The sequence below is a fragment of the Panulirus ornatus genome, chromosome 7 (genome assembly GCF_036320965.1).
Source record: "Panulirus ornatus isolate Po-2019 chromosome 7, ASM3632096v1, whole genome shotgun sequence".
NCBI lineage: Eukaryota > Metazoa > Arthropoda > Malacostraca > Decapoda > Palinuridae > Panulirus > Panulirus ornatus.
Window position 1 is genome coordinate 9,153,859 of NC_092230.1, and position 23,462 is coordinate 9,177,320.

General features: G+C 46.8%; 1 protein-coding gene across 5 annotated transcripts in view; it reads right to left on the reverse strand.

The window, feature by feature from the left end:
- The window catches only part of LOC139749411 (glutamate-gated chloride channel-like), a 245,800-nt gene that overhangs the window by 89,037 nt on the left and 133,301 nt on the right, over positions 1-23,462 (reverse strand). The window contains exon 3 of one of the 5 annotated variants that reach the window (XM_071663244.1): positions 8,925-8,995. The exons of the other annotated variants lie outside the window; for them this stretch is intronic. Coding sequence (XP_071519345.1) covers positions 8,925-8,995 — 71 coding nt within the window. The remainder of the gene's footprint in view (positions 1-8,924; positions 8,996-23,462) is intronic. 5 annotated transcript variants of the gene reach the window in all.

Below are 23,462 nucleotides of genomic sequence, written 5' to 3' on the forward strand. Positions count from 1 at the left end.
TTAAACTTGTATCTGATGTCCGCCATATATTGTACCTTCATTCTCTATATTCCATTCATCCTCCACTCTTGTACTATTGAAGTACTTCTTTACATTTTTTCTTTTTCTTAAACGTTTCTTAATGTAATGTCTTCTGGTTGTTTCACTCCTACACCTTTCGAAGACCTCTTCTCTGTCTAGGTCATCAACCTAGCTGACAAACGTAAAGGTTATGATCAAGTCACCCCTTACTCTTCTATCCTCCATGGTAGGAAATCTAAGGCCTCCACGGCCTTTTCCTGTACCTCAGCTCCTTTCACAGGGGAATCATCTTTGTTGGACTCTTCTGGACTTTCTCTATTGGCGCTTTGTACTTGCACAGACGCGGGGATCATACAAGAGCAGCAGACTCCAGCTTTAGCCTCATGGTGGACGTGAAGAGCTTGCTCAATCCTTCCGTATCCATTGAACCTGTATCTCATCTCACTACTTGCTTGCCGAAAGTTAAGTCTCTCGAGCTGTTCTCCTAAAGTGACGAGTGATTAGGAACCATATCGACTCCCAAGTCTCTCTCTCTCTCTCTGTCTCTCACACATATGATCAGCCATGCATCAGACCTGCTTTGTGGAGTCTTGTCTACGTCTACGTCTTGCGAGGTCATACAATCTCAATGCTTTCCACTTCCCTCATGACCTTGGCATCTGCATTCCACTTCCCCCATGACCTTGGCATCTGCATTCCATTTCCCCCATGACCTTGACATCTGCATTCCATTTCCCCCATGACCTTGGCATCTGCATTCCATTTCCCCCATGACCTAGACATCTGCATTCCACTTCCCCCATGGCCTTGGCATCTGCATTCCATTTCCCCCATGACCTTGGCATCTGCATTCCATTTCCCCCATGACCTTGGCATACACATCCAAAGAGGAACCCAGTCCAGGTGGGGGTCATTGCTACAAGAAGAGCACTGGTCCGAAGAGAGAGCCCTGCGGCACTCCACTGGTGACTTCGATCACTCTCGAAGAGGCTCCCTGCACAATCGCCCATTGTTCTTGCATCCACTGAAGGAGTCCCCTCGCTTGTGCCTGCCGGTGTGACCCCCTCCCACCCACCTTCTTAATCAGCCTCTCATCCCGTAGTGTCAAGCGAGTTTCTGGCAGTCGACACACACACAAACAACCCACCCAGCCTCTCTCCTTCTGTCGAGAACTGATCTCTCTCTCTCTCTCTCTCTCTCTCTCTCTCTCTCTCTCTCTCTCTCTCTCACTTAGAAATCTGGGCTCCATTACACGTGACCTCTTTTCCTACAAACGTGATGTCTTCCCTGGGGTAATTTCTCTCCAGCAGTCATCCACCTGCTTTCTGATTATCTTTTCCATCACCTTCCAGACCAGAGACGACTGGGAAACTCGTCTGAGGAGGGGAGGGTCTCTGCCTGGTCTTCTGTCTTATAGACAGGTTTTTTTTGCCCTTTTCAACTTCCTTGGCCTTTTTTTTTTTTTGCGTTTTCCTGGCGACGCGTTTAACGGTACTTCAAGCGGTCCATCGCGTGTACCTACACATATCATCACCATTAGCTTTACGTGGGTCCAAAGCTTGTGGGACTTTGTTTATGTCTTTTCTAGACATCTCAGCGCTCTTTGGGCCCTCCCCTCTCTCCACATCATCCCACTAGAGTTGGAGGAAACAGTGTCTTCATCTGTGAACACGCCTTTGAATTTTCTCATCGAGTTCCTCCTATGTTCTTACATCCTCCTCTGCAATTCTTCCCTCTGACGCCCCTGGCCGGGTCACCTACTCCTTCACCGACAATTTACTCCTGATGGATTTATGGAAGAGTTTTGCATTATCTCCAGCCTTGTCCACACTATTCAGTCTCTTTGTCCCTCCTTCCCGATCCTGCTACACTCCCTCCCTGCTCTCTCCCACCTCGCAACTGCGAGCTGGGAGAAGCCCCGACCGTCTCTCCGGCACGGTACATCTCGAAGCTCCTCTGTGTGTAAGTATTTCTGTCATCAAACCCTTCCTCATTCTTCCTGGGACTCTTCCCACTGCATCTGATGCTAGAAGCACCTGTGTTCCTACTCCTCCACTGTAAAATTCACAGAATCGTCAGTCATAAAGCCCGAGTTCCTGTCTAGTTCTATGTGACCATAGGATTTCTTAAGGTTGGTGTAGTTTCCACAACTATATCTCCTTTTATCTCTGCTTTTTCTTCTTCTAAATCTTCATTGATCACATCATCAAATTTGTGCATGACACGATCACGTCTTCCCACCTGTGTATCCTGCATGATATTATCACCAGTCATGCTGGTATGTGTGAACGTATGTTCCGATGATGATGATGGTGCAACAGTCACCCTTATCTATACATGATGGTAATGCAAATTCTCCTGGATACAGTGTAGGAACGTACGTCTCTCTCTCTCCATGACTCCGTTACCACGAGAATCTAAATTATACCTCTTTTAATTGAAATCCGCCATAATCAGTACTTTACCCTCTTTGGGAAAGGTCATATTTCACTGCTTCGAAGCGTGCCATCTTGAGTATTCCTTCACTGCTGTCACTGTATACTCCTTCTATATCGTACGAATTTGGAGTTTCAAAACCACATTAACACCACTATGCCCTTCTTTCCTAAGGGCCTTTTTTCCCATATGTAGCGTGTGAACGGGTCATCTTCCACTGTTCCCTGAGACTTGTGGCGTTTTATCATTACAAAGACAAGAGCTTCTCCTCCATCTTCTCTTTCCTTCCCCGCCTCTCGATAGATCAAGCCAGTCCTCGTCCATTTAGTCAGTTCTGTTTCTAAAACTCCAATACGACTCTTGAACTCCAGCTCCTTGACATTTTCTGCCGATCCACCGATATTTGTAACCATCATATTACTGTCAGCCCGAAACAATGACATCTCCTAACATTACTGTCCAATCTGCCGTGCGGGTCATGCGTCCTCTTGCCTGATGTGGTGTCTCCAGTTTATTGTCACCTGACTGTGTTATTTGCTCTCTCTCTCTCTCTCTCTCTCTCTCTCTCTCTCTCTCTCTCTCTCTCTCTCTCTCACTCTCTCTCTCTTCTTCTCCTTCTTCTTCTTCTTCTTCTCCCTACCATCACATGGTCGGTGAATACCTTCGCTCAATCGTACCTTGTCCTCGAGTTTCTTAAGCAGTTTACCTAAGTACCTCCTGCCTGAAGGACTATAGAGAAAACGTACCCATTGAGGGATCTTTCCTTTAGGTATTGAGTCACAACCACCAATTCTCCTGTCTATTGTGACCGATATTCTGTCTGGCAATGTTATAGCCTCCAGTAATCTTGTCTTGAGCACTTCTTTCACTCCTTTCCCTTCGATTTCTGCACTTCTTTCATTCCTCTTCCTTCATTATAAGGAGTATGATCTTTGCACTTCTTTCATTCCTCTTCCTTCGTTATCTGGGGACATGATCTACCTGCATTTCTTTCATTCCTCTTCCTTCGTTACCTGGGGATATGATCTACCTGAACTTCTTTCATTCCTCTTCCTTCATTATCTGGGATATCATTTTTTGCACTTCTTTCATTCCTCTTCCTTCATTACCTGGGATATCATTTTTTGCCCTTCTTTCATTCCTCTTCCTTCATTACCTGGGATATCATTTTTTGCACTTCTTTCATTCCTCTTCCTTCATTATCTGGGATATCATTTTTTGCACTCCTTTCATTCCTCTTCCTTCATCATATGGAGTATGATTTTCATGCACTTCTTTCTTTCCTCTTCCTTCGCTACCTGGGGTATCATTTTTTGCACTTCTTTCATTCCTCTTCCTTCATAATCTGGGGTATTATTTTTCTGCACTTCTTTCATTCCTCTTCCTTCGTTATTTGGAGTATGATCTTTGCACTTCTTTCTCTCCTCTTCCTTCATTATCAGCGGTAATGACATACATCCCATAAAGTGTAAATTGTTTACATCCATCAACCACTGAGCCTTTGAGGGAATATCCTCACTTGGCCCCCTTCTCTGTTCCTTCTTCTGGAAAATTAAAAACGAGAGGGGAGGATTTCCAGCCACCCGCTCCCTCCCCTTTTAGTCGCCTTCTACGACACGCAGGGAATACGTGGGAAGTATTCTTTCTCCCCTATCCCCAGGGATAATATATATATATATATATATATATATATATATATATATATATATATATATATATATATATATATATATACCCGGCCTGATTCAATTACTATTAGGAAATGAGTTACCAAATGAATACTTCTATTAACAATACCATAATCATGAACCACCACAAGAACAGATTTCATCAAATACACATAACTAAAAAAAAAATATATAATCAATAATCAATAATAATAAGAAATAAACTTAAATTTCATGCCATTTACCCCAATAAATGAATAAAGTTAAATCACACAAGAGACATCTGAGTTCCATAAGTGGTAGGGTCGTTATGAATCGTTAAGCTTTACATCAGGGTAGTTGATGGTAATTCGAGCGAGCGGGGGTAGTTAAGAACAAAAATACAATCTGAAAAAAAAATTGTGTTTGTAATCTGCTGTGTTGTTTGTGTGTGTGTGTGTGTGTGTGTGTGTGTGTGTGTGTGTGTGTGTGTGTGTGTGTGTGTGTGTGTGTGTGTGTGTGTGTGTGTGTGTGTGTGTGCTAAACGGGCATAATCGCAACACCAGAGCAGTAAGGTCCAATCAACCATTACAACAGTACGATGGAACCAACCATGTACACCCACGAGACCACGCAGCTCACCCGCTCACGAAAAGTGAATTACGTCACAGCAAAACAATTAAAAGTGGATCGCAAATAAATAAACAAAAAAGAAAAAACAAAAAACAAAAGACTGTCTGACGGAAGATGATCGGAATCTATACATACACACGTCATCAGGGGATCTCTGACCTTATATTTTCTTAAATTCTAAAAACGACTCCGGAAAGATTCATTCATTTATTCTTATTTTCTTTCATTTCTTCCTTTTTTTTCTTTCATTTCTTTCTTTTTTCTTTCATTTCTTTCTTTTTTTCTTTCATTTCTTCCTTTTTCTTTCATTTCTTCCTTTTTTCTTTCATTTCCTTCTCTTTTTTCTTTCATTTCTTCCTTTTTTCTTTCATTTCTTCCTTTTTTTTCTTTCATTTCCTTCTCTTTTTCTTTCATTTCTTCCTTTTTTCTTTCATTTTTTCCTTTTTTTCATTTCTTCCTTTTTTCTTTCATTTCTTCCTTTTTTCCTTTCATTTCCTTTTTTCTTTCGTTTCTTCCTTTTTTCTTTCATTTCTTCCTTTTTTTCTTTCATTTCTTCCTTTTTTTCTTTCATTTCTTCCTTTTTACTTTCATTTCTTCCTTTTTTCTTTCATTTCTTCATTTTTTTCTTTCATTTCTTCATTTTTTTCTTTCATTTCTTCCTTTTTTTCTTTCATTTCTTCCTTTTTTTCTTTCATTTCTTCCTTTTTTCTTTCATTTCTTCCTTTTTTTCTTTCATTTCTTCCTTTTTTTCTTTCATTTCTTCCTTTTTTTCTTTCATTTCTTCCTTTTTTTCTTTCATTTCTTCCTTTTTTCTTTCATTTCTTCCTTTTTTTCTTTCATTTCTTCCTTTTTTTCTTTCATTTCATCCTTTTTGTCTTTCATTTCTTCCTTTTTTCTTTCATTTCTTCCTTTTTTCTTTCATTTCTTCCTTTTTTCTTCTCTCTACTATCATCGAGTGGCTCCCGCGTTATTTTAAACGTCTCTGGGGCTCACATACCCTATGCCAGCCACACCCGAGTGCTGCTATACAATTCTGGGGCGGATAATATCACAGGACTGTAATCCTTGGTTACAGCTACAAGATATTCTCGTAACTCATTCGTCGTACTTCAATTACTGTACTCTTAATTAGAAAAAAAATTAATTATCTCATCAGCTGGGACTAAATTATCGATTTTATGTATACCATTAAATTGAAAAAAATTGATCGAATTTTTTCTTTTTAAAAATTCACATTTTTTTTTTCTACAAATGCAAAAATTTTTTTTTAAAAACGAGTAAATTTTTTTTCTTCTTTTCTGATCTTTCTCTCAGTTACTATAGAGGCCACATAGTAGGAGGAAGGACAGAGAAAGATATAATAATAAACATACTCGTAAAACTAATGAGAGAGAGAGAGAGAGAGAGAGAGAGAGAGAGAGAGAGAGAGAGAGAGAGAGAGAGAGAGAGAGAGAGTAACTTAAGACACAGACGGACATGAAAACACCCAGGCGACTGAATCACTGTGGTGGAGTGGGGTGGGGTGGACAGAAGGGCGCCTGCACCTACTGTGTACTGATGGGGAATGACACACATGTTCACAAGGGCACAGGAGAGTTCATATATATATATATATATATATATATATATATATATATATATATATATATATATATATATATATATATATATATATTGGAAAGGATCACAATTTTGCGCGTGATCAAGTATATTTCTATGAGTCCAAGGGGGAAAATGAAACACGATAAGTTCCCAAGTGCACTTTCGTGTGATAATCACATCATCAGGAGAGACACAAGAGAGAAATATAACAGTCAGTTGATATACAACGAAGAGACGAAGCTAGGACGCCATTTGGTAAACATGTTACGTCTCTTCGTTATATATCAACTGACTTATATTTCTCTCTTGTGTCTCCCCTGATGATGTGATTATTACACGAAAGTGCACTTGGGAACTTATCGTGTTTCATTTTCCTCATAGGAATATATATATATATATATATATATATATATATATATATATATATATATATATATATATAGATAGATAGATAGAGACATAGATAGAGATAGAGAGTCGTATGTATATACCACAACAGGTGTGAGGCCAGATAACGACGCGCGCCAACACTGGCATGGCCTCGTGTGACACAAAGAGCTGGGGGGGGGGGGGGGAACCACTGAAGGCATGACACGCCCTGTGTCACCTGGATGACACCAGGGGTTGAGCACGCATTGAAGCTCTGGCAAGACAAGGTTAGAGCTCCGGTGTCCGACACATGACACCAAAGGTAAGAGCTCAAGCTCCTGGCATATGACACGAGAGATGGGAATTCCGGTTTATGACATATGACACCAGAGGTTTCTGGCATATGACAATTGAGATGTGAATTCCGGTTTATGACATATGACACCAGAGGTTTCTGGCATATGACACGAGAGATGTGAATTCCGGTTTATGACATATGACACCAGAGGTTTCTGGCATATGACACGAGAGATGTGAATTCCGGTTTATGTCATATGACACCCAGGTTTCTGGCATGTGACACGAGATGTGAATTCCGGTATATGTCATATGACACCAGAGGTTTCTGTCATATGACACGAGAGATGTGAATTCCGGTTTGTCATATGACATCAGAGGTTTCTGGCATATGACGCTAAAGATGGTTTCTGGCACATGGCAGAACTCTGGTTTCTCTGCCCACTTGACACCGGAGAAGAGAACTATGACTTATGATGACACTGAGTGACAGCTCTGGTTTCAAAGGTGAACTCTGGTTTCTAAGGGCGAACTCTGGTTTGCAAGAGTGAACTCTGTTTTCTAAGGGTGAACTCTGTTTTCTAAGGGTGTACTCTGGTTTCTAAGGTGAACCCTGGTCTCTAAAGATGAACTCTGGTTTCTAAGGGCGAACTCTGGTTTCTAAGGCCGAACTCTTGTTTCTAAGGCCGAACTCTGCTTTCTCAGGTGAACCCTGGTATCTAAAGATGAACTCTGATTTCTAAGGCCGAACTCTGGTTTCTAAGGCCGAAACTCTGGTTTCTAAGGCCGAAACTCTGGTTTCTAAGGCCGAAACTCTGCTTTCTCAGGTGAACCCTGGTATCTAAAGATGAACTCTGGTTTCTAAGGCCGAACTCTGGTTTCTAAGGCCGAAACTCTGGTTTCTAAGGCCGAACTCTGCTTTCTAAGGTGAACCCTGGTATCTAAAGATGAACTCTGGCTTCTAGGACCGAAACTCTGGTTTCTAAGGCCGAAACTCTGGTTTCTAAGGGTGAAACTCTGGTTTCTAAGGGTGCACTTCAGGCCTTCAGTGCTTCCCTCTTGCGGTGGCAGACGGAAGCTGGGCATAGAGAGCGCTGGTGTTACACACACAGTCTCCACAGAGAGAGCTAATGTTCAGTGTATGCCAGCTACACCTACGGTCATCTCTTACTCTGTGTATGATCAATGGGTTGCTTCCACCCATTATCTTCCTGTACCAGTCTAGGATTGATCAATGTCTCGATTAACGTCATTGTGATCATCCAAAAATCGTTTCAACCCCTCCACCATCATCCCATTTCAATACTGAGTATTTAACTTTTAGAAACGCCAATAACCTGATGCTAGACACAGATCTAACATCAACCACATCTTTAGGGTCGGGTATACTACAAGATACACATGGATCCATATATATATATATATATATATATATATATATATATATATATATATATATATATATATATATATACATATACGAATCTCCTATCCTACAGATATGCAAACTATGTATCAATACATGAGGGTGTATGAGGTGTGTTGGGAGCCTCGGGCATGGCTCGATGTATGAGGGTGTATTGCAGCCTCGGGCATGGCTCGATGTATGAGGGTGTATGAGGTGTGTTGGAAGCCTCGGGCATGGCTCGATGTATGAGGGTGTATTGCAGCCTCGGGCATGGCTCGATGTATGAGGGTGTATGAGGTGTACTGCAGCCTCGGGCATGGCTCGATGTATGAGGGTGTATGAGGTGTGTTGGAAGCCTCGGGCATGGCTGGATGTATGAGGGTGTGTGTGTGTGTGTCGGAGCCTCGGGCATGGCTGGATGTATGAGGGTGTGTGTGTCGGAGCCTCGGGCATGGCTGGATGTATGAGGGTGTGTGTGTGTGTGTGTGTGGACGGGGCAAGGTCTGCCTTACCATCTTGACATCATCAATTGTTTGTATACTCCTGAACATCATATTGATCATCACAATGGTTGGTTCGTCAACTGAGGAAGATACAGAGAGAAGAGAAAAAAAACATCTGGTTACGTGGGAAGAAACTCGTGGCTCGAGTGGGGAAGAAAAGAAGGAAAAAAAAAGAAAATAAATCAACTGCTGGGTAGAAAACATTTGGTTAAGGTGTTATAAACTGGTGACCGTGAGGTAGAAAACATCGAACTGCTGGGTAGAAAACATTTGGTTATGGTGTTATAAACTGGTGACCGTGAGGTAGAAAACATCGAACTGCTGGGTAGAAAACATTTGGTTATGGTGTTATAAACTGGTGACCGTGAGGTAGAAAACATCAAACTGCTGGGTAGAAAACATTTGGTTATGGTGGAATAAACTGGTGACCGTGTGGTAGAAAACACCCAACTGCTTGGCAGAAAACATTAGGTTATGACGGAATAAACTGGTGACCATGAAGAAGAAAACATCCAACTGTCGGGTAGAAAACATTTGGTTTGGGTGGAAAAAACTGGTGATCATAAGTAGAAAACATCCAACTGCTGGGCAGAAAACATTTGGTTATGACGGAAAAAAACTCATTACTGTAATCCAGAGCACACTCAGGGAACTATGACTGTCGAGGAAAATACATCCAACTGTTGGGCAGAAAACATTTGATTATGGAGAAGAAATGCACATTTCTTGAGTTAAATGAAGACATCTGGCTGTAGGGAAAGAAAACATTCAATTCATAAACACATAACTGTAAAATAAAGGAAAAAAAAACCCATTTAATCACGTCTGAAAAACTGAATCCAACCTGTAGAGAATATAAGGTCCGATTGCTGGACAGAAAACATTTAGTAATGGATCATAAAATCATCACAGAAGCGACTAAGAAAACATCAAGTCATTAGACAGAAGACATCTAGTTGATCTGAAGAAACTTACGACTGTAGGAGGGAAAAAAAAATAAATGGTCAGGGTTGTAGGGGCATGAAGCCAACCACTGCAAAAGAAGGGGGGAAAAAAAAATATATGAGCCATATTCAGGTACAGACCCGGTCGACACTAAGGGCATCTGATGTGTGTGTCTGTCTCTCTCTCACGGACGCCCTTGCCCTTCCCTCCCACACGATAAAGGATGGCCTCGGAGCTGGCAAGCCCTCTGACCACCGAAGAACCTGTAGGCGTTACAGGAAATCACCATGAATCAGTACAGATGCTGCTACACCAGCTCTTTCGCGGCGTTGCGCCCCAGATTCAGGAGTTAAAGTCAGTTTAACGCGAGTGTGAACGGAGGGAAAAGTGGGAGTGCTTTGGAAAGGCGGGAACACTTAGAGGTATTTTGGGTTCTGGCTGGACGCTACGTGTGGAGGCGAAAGCCTGCTAACTCCAGACGGAGGACCAGGAGATAGAGATAAAAAAAAAAACAATGGGGAAACACTAGTGGGTCTGGTACACGACCAGGACCACACTGGCTCGAGATATCACACACCACACGACTACAAATACCACACACTGCAAAGGGCAGAGCACACATGTGAGGGGTGGTCGCCAGCCTCCAGCCGTGGGGGTCCGACGGAAAAACAGAGATGGACGCGTTCGTAAGTCCCCATCCTTACGACTCACGCCCTTGGTGGCAGCCTGATTAATGGTGGTAACGTTCGTTCATGACCCCGTGTCACCTATATTGACAACAGATCTCACAACATCGTCCCCTTTCACAACACCCTTTAACAACCAACCTCCAGGACAGGACCCGACCCTATCCAATCCACCATGTGACCCTCAAACCAGAGCAAGATAGCATTCACATAAGCCAGCTCCGTTATTAACCGTGTCGCACCCCCTTACTGTTTCGCTGGGGGTCCCAACCTCTCATCCACCGTTGCTCAGTCCACCAACCTCCTCGTGTGTGTCGCCCCCAGAATCCTCCAGTTAACCCGCCTTTACATCCTTCGTCGACCCCATCTAGAGGCCTTCCTGCAGCTGAACCCAAGACCACAGAGACACAATTTTCATTCTTCCTCGCCCTCGCCTCCTACCCGACGTCTGGTCGTCCTCCCAATCCACCACACAACAGAGGACACTGGAACAGCGAGCTGCAGAAGGGGCGAACGGAAAATCATCTCAGGTCCCTGTTACACCCCGCATCACGAGCCACCTCTCTGGAGTCACTCCTGAATCTCATCCCCACACACACACACACACACACACACACACACACACACACACACATCTCTCTACCCACCATCTCCCTTGTTCCACCCACGGCCGTGTCTACCTGCAAGTACCTAATATGTTCTACTTCCGCCGGGTCCCCTCAGTTCAAACAAACACCGCACGCCAACCCTTCTCCACCGCCCTTGCCAAAAACCTCATGACTTTTAATTCTATTGATATCAACTCAAAGTTTCCTCCCGTCGCAAACTCTCCCAAACACTCAGTCACTTGCTGGTGCAAGTCTCGTTCACGAGTTTGACACCAGGGCCGCGTCATCAGCAAACAGCAACAGACTCATCTGGCCCCTCCCCACCACCCATCATACTGTAGACCCGCCTCTCTCTCTCTCTCTCTCTCTCTCTCTCTCTTTCTCTCTCTCTCTCTCTCTCTCTCTCTCTCTCTCTCTCTCTCTCTCTCTCGCCCCCCTTCTCTCTCACACTACGCATTCTTGATGAAGTCATGGAGATGTTGACCCCGGCTCCCTTCCTACTCACACATACGTTTTATGGCAACATCTCCTCCCCCTCTACACCATACGTTCGCAATGTCCTCCACAAGGACATTTCTGACAACCCTATGTTAGGCTTCCTCCAGATCAATAAGTGCCACATACGAGTCCTTTTTCTTTCTCTCACTATTTCTCGCCAAGCCTTCAGTGTCAACACTTGATCCACACATACTCTACCATTCCTATAGTATATTACTCCTCCCCAATTTGATGCCCTGTAAATGATACAACTTTAATCACCACTCTCCACATACAACTTACCAAAAGTACCCAACATACTCATACCTCTGTATTACGTGCATTTACGTTTGTCCCCCCCTCCTTGCCTTAGCTACTGTAATGACATTATACAAGCATTCCACTAGTCCTCAGGCACCTCACCTTGAACCATACATATACTGAAAATCCTGGCTACCATATAAATCATGCCATCATCCCCTTTCACGAGAAACTCAGCTGCCATTCCATCCATTCCAGCTACTTTGCTGCACCTCATCTTTCGCAAGGTTTACACCACCTCTTCACTTTTCACCCAACTATTTGCCATGACTCTTTCGATCCGTAAACCTCCAAGGCTGCCAGTCTATCACCTGACACATTAAAAAGTCCTTCAGAATAACTTCATATCCTGTTACCACATTCCAATCCACTCTTCTCGCTGATGCCTCCATTTGTTCTCCTCTCGCTGCTTATCTCCTTCCAAAACATATTCTTGTCCTTCCTGAAGTATGCAAATATCTTTCACTCCAAATTCTCATTTGCCATCTTTTTCATCTGCACTTTTCTCTTCAACCCCCGCCTCTTTCTCTTGTACATCTCCCAGTCAACTGCACTCTTTCCTGCATGTGCTTCCCATGCATCTCTTTTCGTCTTTTTTCCACCAGCAACTCAACTTCCTCATCCCACCGCCCACTGTCCTCCCTCAAACACCCAGACACCCCCATCTTCCAATTGCCACACACTGAACGCAATGTTTCCCTTAATACTTTCAATTCCTTGTTTAGTTTTCTTGTTCTACTCATTCCCCTACTAATACCCCCCCCCCCTTTTCTCTCCCAGTCTCTCCTTACACAAGCTTATTTCCCAGGCTCACACACCTTCACCACTTTCTTTCCCAGGAACGTAATTCCCCAGTCCAAAAGGAAGATAAGTTTTCACGATTCCGCTCACAAAGACGTGATCAGACATCCCATTAGCTGTCCCTCACAGCAAAGTCCCACCCACATTCAGCCGTCTCTCCTGTGTTCATCTGTCAATTAATACATTATCCATTACTGTCCGCTCACGAATAACCCATCCACCTATGTACACATACACAGACACAGACAGACACGCACACATAGACAGACACAGACAGACACAGACAGAACAGACACAAACAAAGAAAGACAGACAGACACAGACAGAACAGACACAAACACAGAAAGACAGACAGACACAAACACAGAGACAGAGAAACACACACACACACATACACACACGTATATATGTTTAAGATAAAACACATCAACAAATAACCTTTCCCCAAGTTGGCTGTAAGGGTTCTCAGCCATGGTCAGGAAGGCTGTCAACTGGAGGGGAGAGAGAGAGAGAGAGAGAGAGAGAGAGAGAGAGAGAGAGAGAGAACCATCTCCTTCAGGCGCTCAGGACCAACCCTAAGACCACATCTGGGACGTGGTGGTGTATGGTCCTCCCTCCTGTCTCCCAGGTGACGGGCACACCTCACCTCCGTGCTGGCCCCAGGACTGCAGGACGAGGAGGGGGGGGGGGTGTGGTCACGTCTCCCGTGCGTCACACGTTACAACGACGGTGAGTCCCAGGACTATCTGTCACACACACACACACACGCACACACACACATACACACACACACACGCACAGAACAGCGATGCCTCGCACCAGCCCACTCCTGCAGGAGTGGACTGGTGCGACACGCGTCGGGGGACCTCCTGCAGGAGTGAGCTGGTGCGACACGCATCGGGGGACCTCCTGCAGGAGTGGGCTGGTGCGCCAGGCGTCGGGGGACCTCCTGAAGGAGTGGGCTGGTGCGACACGCGTCGGGGGACCTCCTGCAGGAGTGGGCTGGTGCGACACGCGTCGGGGGACCTCCTGAAGGAGTGGGCTGGTGCGCCAGGCGTCGGGGGACCTCCTGCAGGAGTGGGGTGGTGCGACACGCGTCGGGGGACCTCCTGCAGGAGTGGGGTGGTGCGACACGCGTCGGGGGACCTCCTGCAGGAGTGGGGTGGTGCGACACGCGTCGGGGGACCTCCTGCAGGAGTGGGGTGGTGCGACACGCGTCGGGGGACCTCCTGCAGGAGTGGGCTGGTGCGACACGCGTCGGGGGACCTCCTGCAGGAGTGGGCTGGTGCGACACGCGTCGGGGGACCTCCTGCAGGAGTGGGGTGGTGCGACACGCGTCGGGGGACCTCCTGCAGGAGTGGGGTGGTGCGACACGCGTCGGGGGACCTCCTGCAGGAGTGGGCTGGTGCGACACGCGTCGGGGGACCTCCTGCAGGAGTGGGCTGGTGCGACACGCGTCGGGGGACCTCCTGCAGGAGTGGGCTGGTGCGACACGCGTCGGGGGACCTCCTGCAGGAGTGGGGTGGTGCGACACGCGTCGGGGGACCTCCTGCAGGAGTGAGCTGGTGCGACACGCGTCGGGGGACCTCCTGAAGGAGTGGGCTGGTGCGCCAGGCGTCGGGGGACCTCCTGAAGGAGTGAGCTGGTGCGCCAGGCGTCGGGGGACCTACAGTGCGCCTGACGGTGCGTGGGGCACGTCTCCCACCACAGAACACAAGGGCGACCCGCTACCATCACCATGCATGAACCTGGGGAGTAACATTCCTCCTCCCCTAACACCTCACTCTCTACACGAACCAGGCACTAACTAGTCACGAACCAGGCACTAACTAGTCACGAACCAGGCACTAACTAGTAACGAACTAGGTACTAACTAGTCACGAACCAGGCACTAACTAGTCACGAACCAGGCACGAACTAGTCACGAACCAGGCACTAACTAGTCACGAACCAGGCACTAACTAGTAACGAACTAGGTACTAACTAGTCACGAACCAGGCACTAACTAGTCACGAACCAGGCACTAACTAGTCACGAACCAGGTACTAACTAGTTACGAACCAGGTACGAACTAGTCACGAACCAGGCACGAACTAGTTACGAACCAGGCACTAACTAGTTACGAACCAGGTACGAACTAGTCACGAACCAGGCACGAACTAGTCACGAACCAGGCACTAACTAGTTACGAACCAGGTACGAACTAGTCACGAACCAGGCACTAACTAGTCACGAACCAGGCACTAACTAATCCCGAACCCGGCACTAACTAGTCACGAACCAGGCACTAACTAGTCACGAACCAGGCACTAACTAGTAACGAACTAGGTACTAACTAGTCACGAACCAGGCACTAACTAGTCACGAACCAGGCACGAACTAGTCACGAACCAGGCACTAACTAGTCACGAACCAGGCACTAACTAGTAACGAACTAGGTACTAACTAGTCACGAACCAGGCACTAACTAGTCACGAACCAGGCACTAACTAGTCACGAACCAGGTACTAACTAGTTACGAACCAGGTACGAACTAGTCACGAACCAGGCACGAACTAGTTACGAACCAGGCACTAACTAGTTACGAACCAGGTACGAACTAGTCACGAACCAGGCACGAACTAGTCACGAACCAGGCACTAACTAGTTACGAACCAGGTACGAACTAGTCACGAACCAGGCACTAACTAGTTACGAACCAGGTACGAACTAGTCACTAACTAGTTACGAACCAGGTACGAACTAGTCACGAACCAGGTACTAACTAGTCACGAACCAGGCACTAACTAGTTACGAACCAGGCACTAACTAGTTACGAACCAGGCACTAACTAGTTAATAACCAGGCACTAACTAGTCACGAACCAGGCACTAACTAGTTACGAACCAGGCACGAACTAGGCATAAACCAGGCACGAACTAGGCATAAACCAGGCACGAACTAGGCATAAACCAGGCACGAACTAGGCATAAACCAGGCACGAACTAGTCACGAACCACGTACTAGCTAGTCACAAATCAGGCACGAACTAGTCACGAACCAGGCACGAACTAGTCACGAACCAGGCACTAACTAGTCACGAACCAGGCACGAACTAGTAACGAACTAGGTACTAAGTAGTCACGAACAAGGTACTAACTAGTCACGAACCAGGCACTAACTAGTCACGAACAAGGCAGTAACTAGTCACGAATCAGACACTAACTAGTCACAAACCAGGCATTAACTAGTCACGAACCAGGCACGAACTAGGCATAAACCAGGCACGAACTAGGCATAAACCAAGCACGAACTAGTCACGAACCACGTACTAGCTAGTCACAAATCAGGCACGAACTAGTCACGAACCAGGCACGAACTAGTCACGAACCAGGCACTAACTAGTCACGAACCAGGTACTACCTAATCACAAACCAGGTACTAACTAGTCACGAACCAGGTACTACCTAATCACAAACCAGGTACTAACTAGTCACGAACCAGGCACGAACTAGTCACGAACCAGCTACTAACTAGTCACGAACCAGGCACTAACTAGTCACGAACCAGGCACGAACAAGTAACGAACTAGGTACTAACTAGTCACGAACCAGGCACTAACTAGTCACGAACCAGGCACTAACTAGTCACGAACCAGGCACTAACTAGTCACGAAACAGGCACTAACTAGTCACGAAACAGGCACTAACTAGTCACGAAACAGGCACTAACTAGTCACGAACCAGGCACGAACAAGTAACGAACTAGGTACTAACTAGTCACGAACCAGGCACTAACTAGTCACGAACCAGGCACTAACTAGTCACGAACCAGGCACTAACTAGTCACGAACCAGGCACTAACTAGTTACGAACCAGGCACTAACTAGTCACGAACCAGGCACGAACTAGTCACAAACCAGGTACTAACTAGTCACGAACCAGGTACTAACTAGTCACGAACCAGGTACTAACTACTAACTAGTCACGAACCAGGTACTAACTACTAACTAGTCAGTAAACCCCCCCCCCCCCACAATTGCTGTGTGTGCGCCAGGTCCCTCAACACTCATGTAGCGTCTACAACCATCCCCTGGCTGGACCCCGGAGGCGCATCACACATCAACCAAAGATGATGATGATGAAGGAGGGAAGGAAGGAGGGAGGGAAGGAGGGAGGCGCACGCGTGTGTGTGAGGGAGGAGGGAAGGAACAGCCCCCCCCCCCCCCCCGCCTGTATCCTCAGTCACTGCCCTGTGGCGGCAGTGAAGGGCAAAGATGGACAGCAGTGACCATCCTCCATGCGTAATGTTTACACAATTCTTAAAAGACGCGAAGACGCTGTTCGTGGCGGTAACAACTGTTACAAGGAGGGAATTACCACCCCTCCCTCACTCCCCCAAAACTACCACCAGCAGTGAAGGGAATATACAAAGCGCGAGAGACTCTCGTATGACGTAAGACGGTATAAGAATACGCTATATGAAAGTACCTAATACGAAGGGAAACGGACTTATACATACTGCTGGACGTGGTGACACACCATGGTGGACAGCTGACGAAGGGGTTGAAATTCCAGGCCCAGGGCTAGCAGGGAGGGAAGGTCGTGGCACTGGACGCCACACAGATGTGACACAGAAGAGACCAGGTTGTACAGAGACCGTTCTGTGGCACTTCGAAGGAGGAGAGTGAAGGTGAGGGATAAGAAATTGTGAGGGTGTTGGGCGTGGTAAGGTCTGCTGGAGGAAGCCACATACATACCCCCCCAAAAGTCTTCTATGTTGGTGATGGAATGCCAGGTGTGTTGGAGAAAGCTATGGCACCCCCCAAAGTCTTCGGTGTTGGTGATGGAATGCCAGGTGTGTTGGAGGAAGCTATGGCCACCCCCAGTCATCTGTCTTGGTGATGGAATGCCAGGTGTGTTGGAGGAAGCTATGGCCACCCCCCAGTCATCTGTGTTGGTGATAACCAGGTGTGTTGGAGGAAGCTATGGCCACCCCCAGTCATCTGTGTTGGTGATAACCAGGTGTGTTGGAGGAAGCTCTGGCACCCCAAAGTCTCCTGTGTTGGTGATGGAATGCCAGGTGTGTTGGAGGAAGCTATGGCACCCCCCCAAAGTCTTCTGTGTTGGTGACGGAATGCCAGGTGTGTTGGAGGAAGCTATGGCACCCCCCAGTCATCTGTGTTGGTGACGGAATGCCAGGTGTGTTGGAGGAAGCTAGGGCCACCCCCAAAGTCATCTGTGTTGGTGACGGAATGTCAGGTGTGTTGGAGGAAGCTATGGCACTCCCCAAAGCCATCTGTGTTGGTGACGGAATGCAAGGTGTGTTGGAGGTAGCTATGGCACCCCCCCCCCCAAAGTCTTCGGTGTTGGTGATGGAATGCCAGGTGTGTTGGAGGAAGCTATGGCACCCCCCCCCAAAGTCTTCGGTGTTGGGGATGGAATGCCAGGTGTGTTGGAGGAAGCTATGGCACCCCCCCAAAGTCTTCGGTGTTGGTGACGGAATGTCAGGTGTGTTGAAGGAAGCTATGGCCACCCCCCAAAGCCATCTGTGTTGGTGACGGAATGTCAGGTGTGTTGGAGGAAGCTATGGCACCCCCCCAAAGTCTTCGGTGTTGGTGACGGAATGTCAGGTGTGTTGAAGGAAGCTATGGCCACCCCCCAAAGCCATCTGTGTTGGTGACGGAATGTCAGGTGTGTTGGAGGAAGCTATGGCACCCCCCCCAAGTCTTCTGTGTTGGTGATGAAATGCCAGCTGTGTTGGAGGAAGCTAGGGCCACCCCCAGTCATCTGTGTTGGTGATGGAATGCCAGGTGTGTTGAAGGAAGCTATGGCCACCCCCCCAAAGTCATCTGTGTTGGTGACGGAATGCCAGGTGTGTTGGAGGAAGCTATGGCACCCCCCCAAAGTCTTCGGTGTTGGTGATGGAATGCCAGGTGTGTTGGAGGAAGCTATGGCCACCCCCCCAAAGTCTTCGGTGTTGGTGACGGAATGCCAGGTGTGTTGGAGGAAGCTATGGCACCCACCCCCCCAAAGTCATCTGTCTTGGTGATGGAATGCCAGGTGTGTTGGAGGAAGCTATGGCACCCACCCCCCCAAAGTCATCTGTCTTGGTGATGGAATGCCAGGTGTGTTGGAGGAAGCTATGGCCACCCCCCAAAGTCATCTGTGTTGGTGATGGAATGCCAGGTGTGTTGGAGGAAGCTATGGCACCCACCCCCCCCAAGTCATCTGTGTTGGTGATGGAATGCCAGGTGTGTTGGAGGAAGCTATGGCCACCCCCCAAAGTCTCCTGTGTTGGTGATGGAATGCCAGGTGTGTTGGAGGAAGCTATGGCACCCCCCAAAGTCATCTGTGTTGGTGATGGAATGCCAGGTGTGTTGGAGGAAGCTATGGCACCCCCCAAAGTCTTCTGTGTTGGTGATGGAATGCCAGGTGTGTTGGAGGAAGCTATGGCACCCCCCAAAGTCTCCTGTGTTGGTGATGGAATGCCAGGTGTGTTGGAGGAAGCTATGGCCACCCCCAGTCATCTGTGTTGGTGATAACCAGGTGTGTTGGAGGAAGCTATGGCACCCCAAAGTCTCCTGTGTTGGTGATGGAATGCCAGGTGTGTTGGAGGAAGCTATGGCACCCCCCCAAAGTCTTCTGTGTTGGTGACGGAATGCCAGGTGTGTTGGAGGAAGCTATGGCCACCCCCAGTCATCTGTGTTGGTGACGGAATGCCAGGTGTGTTGGAGGAAGCTAGGGCCACCCCCAAAGTCATCTGTGTTGGTGACGGAATGTCAGGTGTGTTGGAGGAAGCTATGGCCACCCCCAGTCATCTGTGTTGGAGACGGAATGCCAGGTGTGTTGGAGGAAGCTATGGCACCCCCCCAAAAGTCTTCTGTGTTGGTGACGGAATGCCAGGTGTTTTGGAGGAAGCTATGGCCACCCCCAGTCATCTGTGTTGGAGACGGAATGCCAGGTGTGTTGGAGGAAGCTATGGCACCCCCCAGTCATCTGTGTTGGTGACGGAATGTCAGGTGGGTTGGAGGAAGCTATGGCCACCCCCAGTCATCTGTGTTGGTGACGGAATGTCAGGTGTGTTGGAGGAAGCTATGGCACTCCCCAGTCATCTGTGTTGGTGACGGAATGCCAGGTGTGTTGGAGGAAGCTAGGGCCACCCCCAAAGTCATCTGTGTTGGTGACGGAATGTCAGGTGTGTTGGAGGAAGCTATGGCCACCCCCAGTCATCTGTGTTGGAGACGGAATGCCAGGTGTGTTGGAGGAAGCTATGGCACCCCCCCCCAAAAGTCTTCTGTGTTGGTGACGGAATGCCAAGTGTTTTGGAGGAAGCTATGGCCACCCCCAGTCATCTGTGTTGGAGACGGAATGCCAGGTGTGTTGGAGGAAGCTATGGCACCCCCCAGTCATCTGTGTTGGTGACGGAATGTCAGGTGTGTTGGAGGAAGCTATGGCCACCCCCAGTCATCTGTGTTGGTGACGGAATGTCAGGTGTGTTGGAGGAAGCTATGGCACCCCCCAGTCATCTGTGTTGGTGACGGAATGTCAGGTGTGTTGGAGGAAGCTATGGCACCCCCCAGTCATCTGTGTTGGTGACGGAATGTCAGGTGGGTTGGAGGAAGCTATGGCCACCCCCAGTCATCTGTGTTGGTGACGGAATGTCAGGTGTGTTGGAGGAAGCTATGGCACTCCCCAGTCATCTGTGTTGGTGACGGAATGCCAGGTGTGTTGGAGGAAGCTATGGCACCCCCCAATGTCTTCTGTGTTGGTGACGGAATGCCAGGTGTGTTGGAGGAAGCTAGGGCCACCTCCCCCCCCCCCTAAGTCCTCTGTGAGGGACGAGCTATTCAACGAATATGATCAGTTGGTGAAGGAGGCTGGAGAGAGTGAACATTTAACATCACTGACGTAAACCAGTGGGACACAGGGCCTACAAGCTACTGCTACTGCTACTGCTACTACTACTGCTACTGCTACTACTACTACTACTGCTACTACTACTGCTACTGCTACTGCTACTGCTATTCTGTGACGGGACCTTGTCGACTCTGTACAACGGTAGAAGTACGGGGTCCTCACAGTTTTCCAGCATGGGGAAAAAAGGTATATAAAAATATCTTGGAAATGTACGAGGTGCTGTGGTCATGGGCTACGGGACGAGTGTGGGAGAGAGGCACGGAGTACGAGGGTGTGTGTGTGTGTGTGTGTGTGTGTGTGTGGTGACGACCCTGCCCCAGCTAACTTGCTGTAGAGCGCAGCGCATCACCGACCAATGACCCTGCGACTGGAAAACACGATGCGACCATGTCATCCTCCACACAAGACCCCTCAAAAAAAAAGAAAAAAGAAAAACAAAATTGAGCGCTCTCTACATGGGGTTTTATAGTGACACTAGGAAAAAAAAATAAATAAAGATCCCTTTAAACTCATCTACATAATTCCTTCAAACTCATCTACATAATCCCTTTAAACTCATCACCATAAATACGTCATGAAGTCTACGATCCTCGTCTGTTTACGTCAAGGGAGCGAGCCCCGCCCGCCCTGCCCCGCCTGAGCCTGCCTCTCGAGCCATGGCCCCTGAGGGAGAACGGGACGACACAAGATGAACAGCGACCCGCCAACACGACAAATACTCTCTCTCTCTCTCTCTCTCTCTCTCTCTCTCTCTCTCTCTCTCTCTCTCTCTCTCTCCTTCTTGTTCCCACAAACGGCAAAGACACAATACATGAACTGATGACTTAAATCAAGCGCTATGCTAGGAGGAGTACAATGTCTTGTGCCAAGGTGCCAAAAAGCGAAAACTTAAGATAGTCACTTCAATAAATATAACCTGAGCTCAAATCTTTTTTTTTTTTCTTCTATTTTTCATTTTAGGGGGAAAAAAAGGTGTGTGTGTGTGTGTGTGTGTGTGTGTGTGTGTGTGTGTGTGTGTGTGTTGGGGGGGCAAGGGGTAAATTGGGGGAATTGGGGATTACCTTACGGAATATATGACGAATATACACGTACGAAGATCTTTCATCTCAGGGAAGAATATTCACGAGTCTGTGTCTGTCTGTCTGTCAGTCAGTCTGTCTCTTTCCCAGCACAACCCTGCGCGCCCATGTCTCCCTTCTTCTACGTTCTTATCAGCGGTCAAGATAACGCGACTTCGACTTTAAAAAAAAGAACATGTTCTCTGTCAGATGGTCACCACACGACCTGAACAGGAACCAGACACCAGGAGTGTTTAATACAAGGTACAACCATGTCCCCAGGTCTGATATGTGAGTTGATGTGTGGCAGACACTTCGAAATGGAATGCCAAACAAACAAACAAAAAATGAAGACATAATTCGTTTGTTTTGGTCATTTTCAGTTATGTTGTTGCTAGAGTTGAATAAACGTCTCCTTAAATGATTTACAAAAATTTTAATGATCAATGTCAGGTATTGTTATAACGATAGATTTTCAATATATTACATTCATTAATAAATAATAATAATAATAATAATAATAATAATAATAAAATTAATAATAATAATAATAAAAAAGTAATAATAATAATAACAATAATAATAAAAATAATAACAATAATGATAACAATAATAATAATAATAACCTTGCTCTTATTCACATTTACTCTAAACTTTCTTCTTTCACACACTTTACCAAACTCAGTCACCAGCTTCTGCAGTTTCTCACATGAATCATCAGCTGTATCATCAGCGAACAACAACTGACTCACTTCCCAAGCTCTCTCATCCCCAACAGACTGCATACTTGCCCCTCTTTCCAAAACTCTTGCATTTACCTCCCTAAAAACCCCATCCATAAACAAATTAAACAACCATGGAGACATCACACACCCCTGCCGCAAACCTACATTCACTGAGAACCAATCACTTTCCTCTCTTCCTACACGTACACATGACTAAAATCCTCGATAAAAACTTTTCACTACTTCTAACAACTTGCCTCCCACACCATATATTCTTAATACCTTCCACAGAGCATCTCTATCAACTCTATCATATGCCTTCTCCAGATCCATAAATGCTACATACAAATCCATTTGCTTTTCTAAGTATTTCTCACATACATTCTTCAAAGCAAACACCTGATCCACACATCCTCTACCACTTCTGAAACCACACTGCTCTTACCCAATCTGATGCTCTGTACATGCCTTCACCCTCTCAATCAATACCCTCCCATATAATTTACCAGGAATACTCAACAAATTTATACCTCTGTAATTTGAGCACTCACTCTTATCCCCTTTGTAGGGTTGAGGGTCAAGTCAACAGGGAGGTAAGTTTGAATGGAGCAAAACTGGAGGAAGTAAAGTGTTTTAGATATCTGGGAGTGGATCTGGCAGCGGATGGAACCATGGAAGCGGAAGTGGATCATAGGGTGGGGGAGGGGGCGAAAATCCTGGGAGCCTTGAAGAATGTGTGGAAGTCGAGAGCATTATCTCGGAAAGCAAAAATGGGTATGTTTGAAGGAATAGTGGTTCTAACAATGTTGTATGGTTGCGAGGCGTGGGCTATGGATAGAGTTGTGCGCAGGAGGATGGATGTGCTGGAAATGAGATGTTTGAGGACAATGTGTGGTGTGAGGTGGTTTGATCGAGTAAGTAACGTAAGGGTAAGAGAGATGTGTGGAAATAAAAAGAGCGTGGTTGAGAGAGCAGAAGAGGGTGTTTTGAAATGGTTTGGGCACATGGAGAGAATGAGTAAGGAAAGA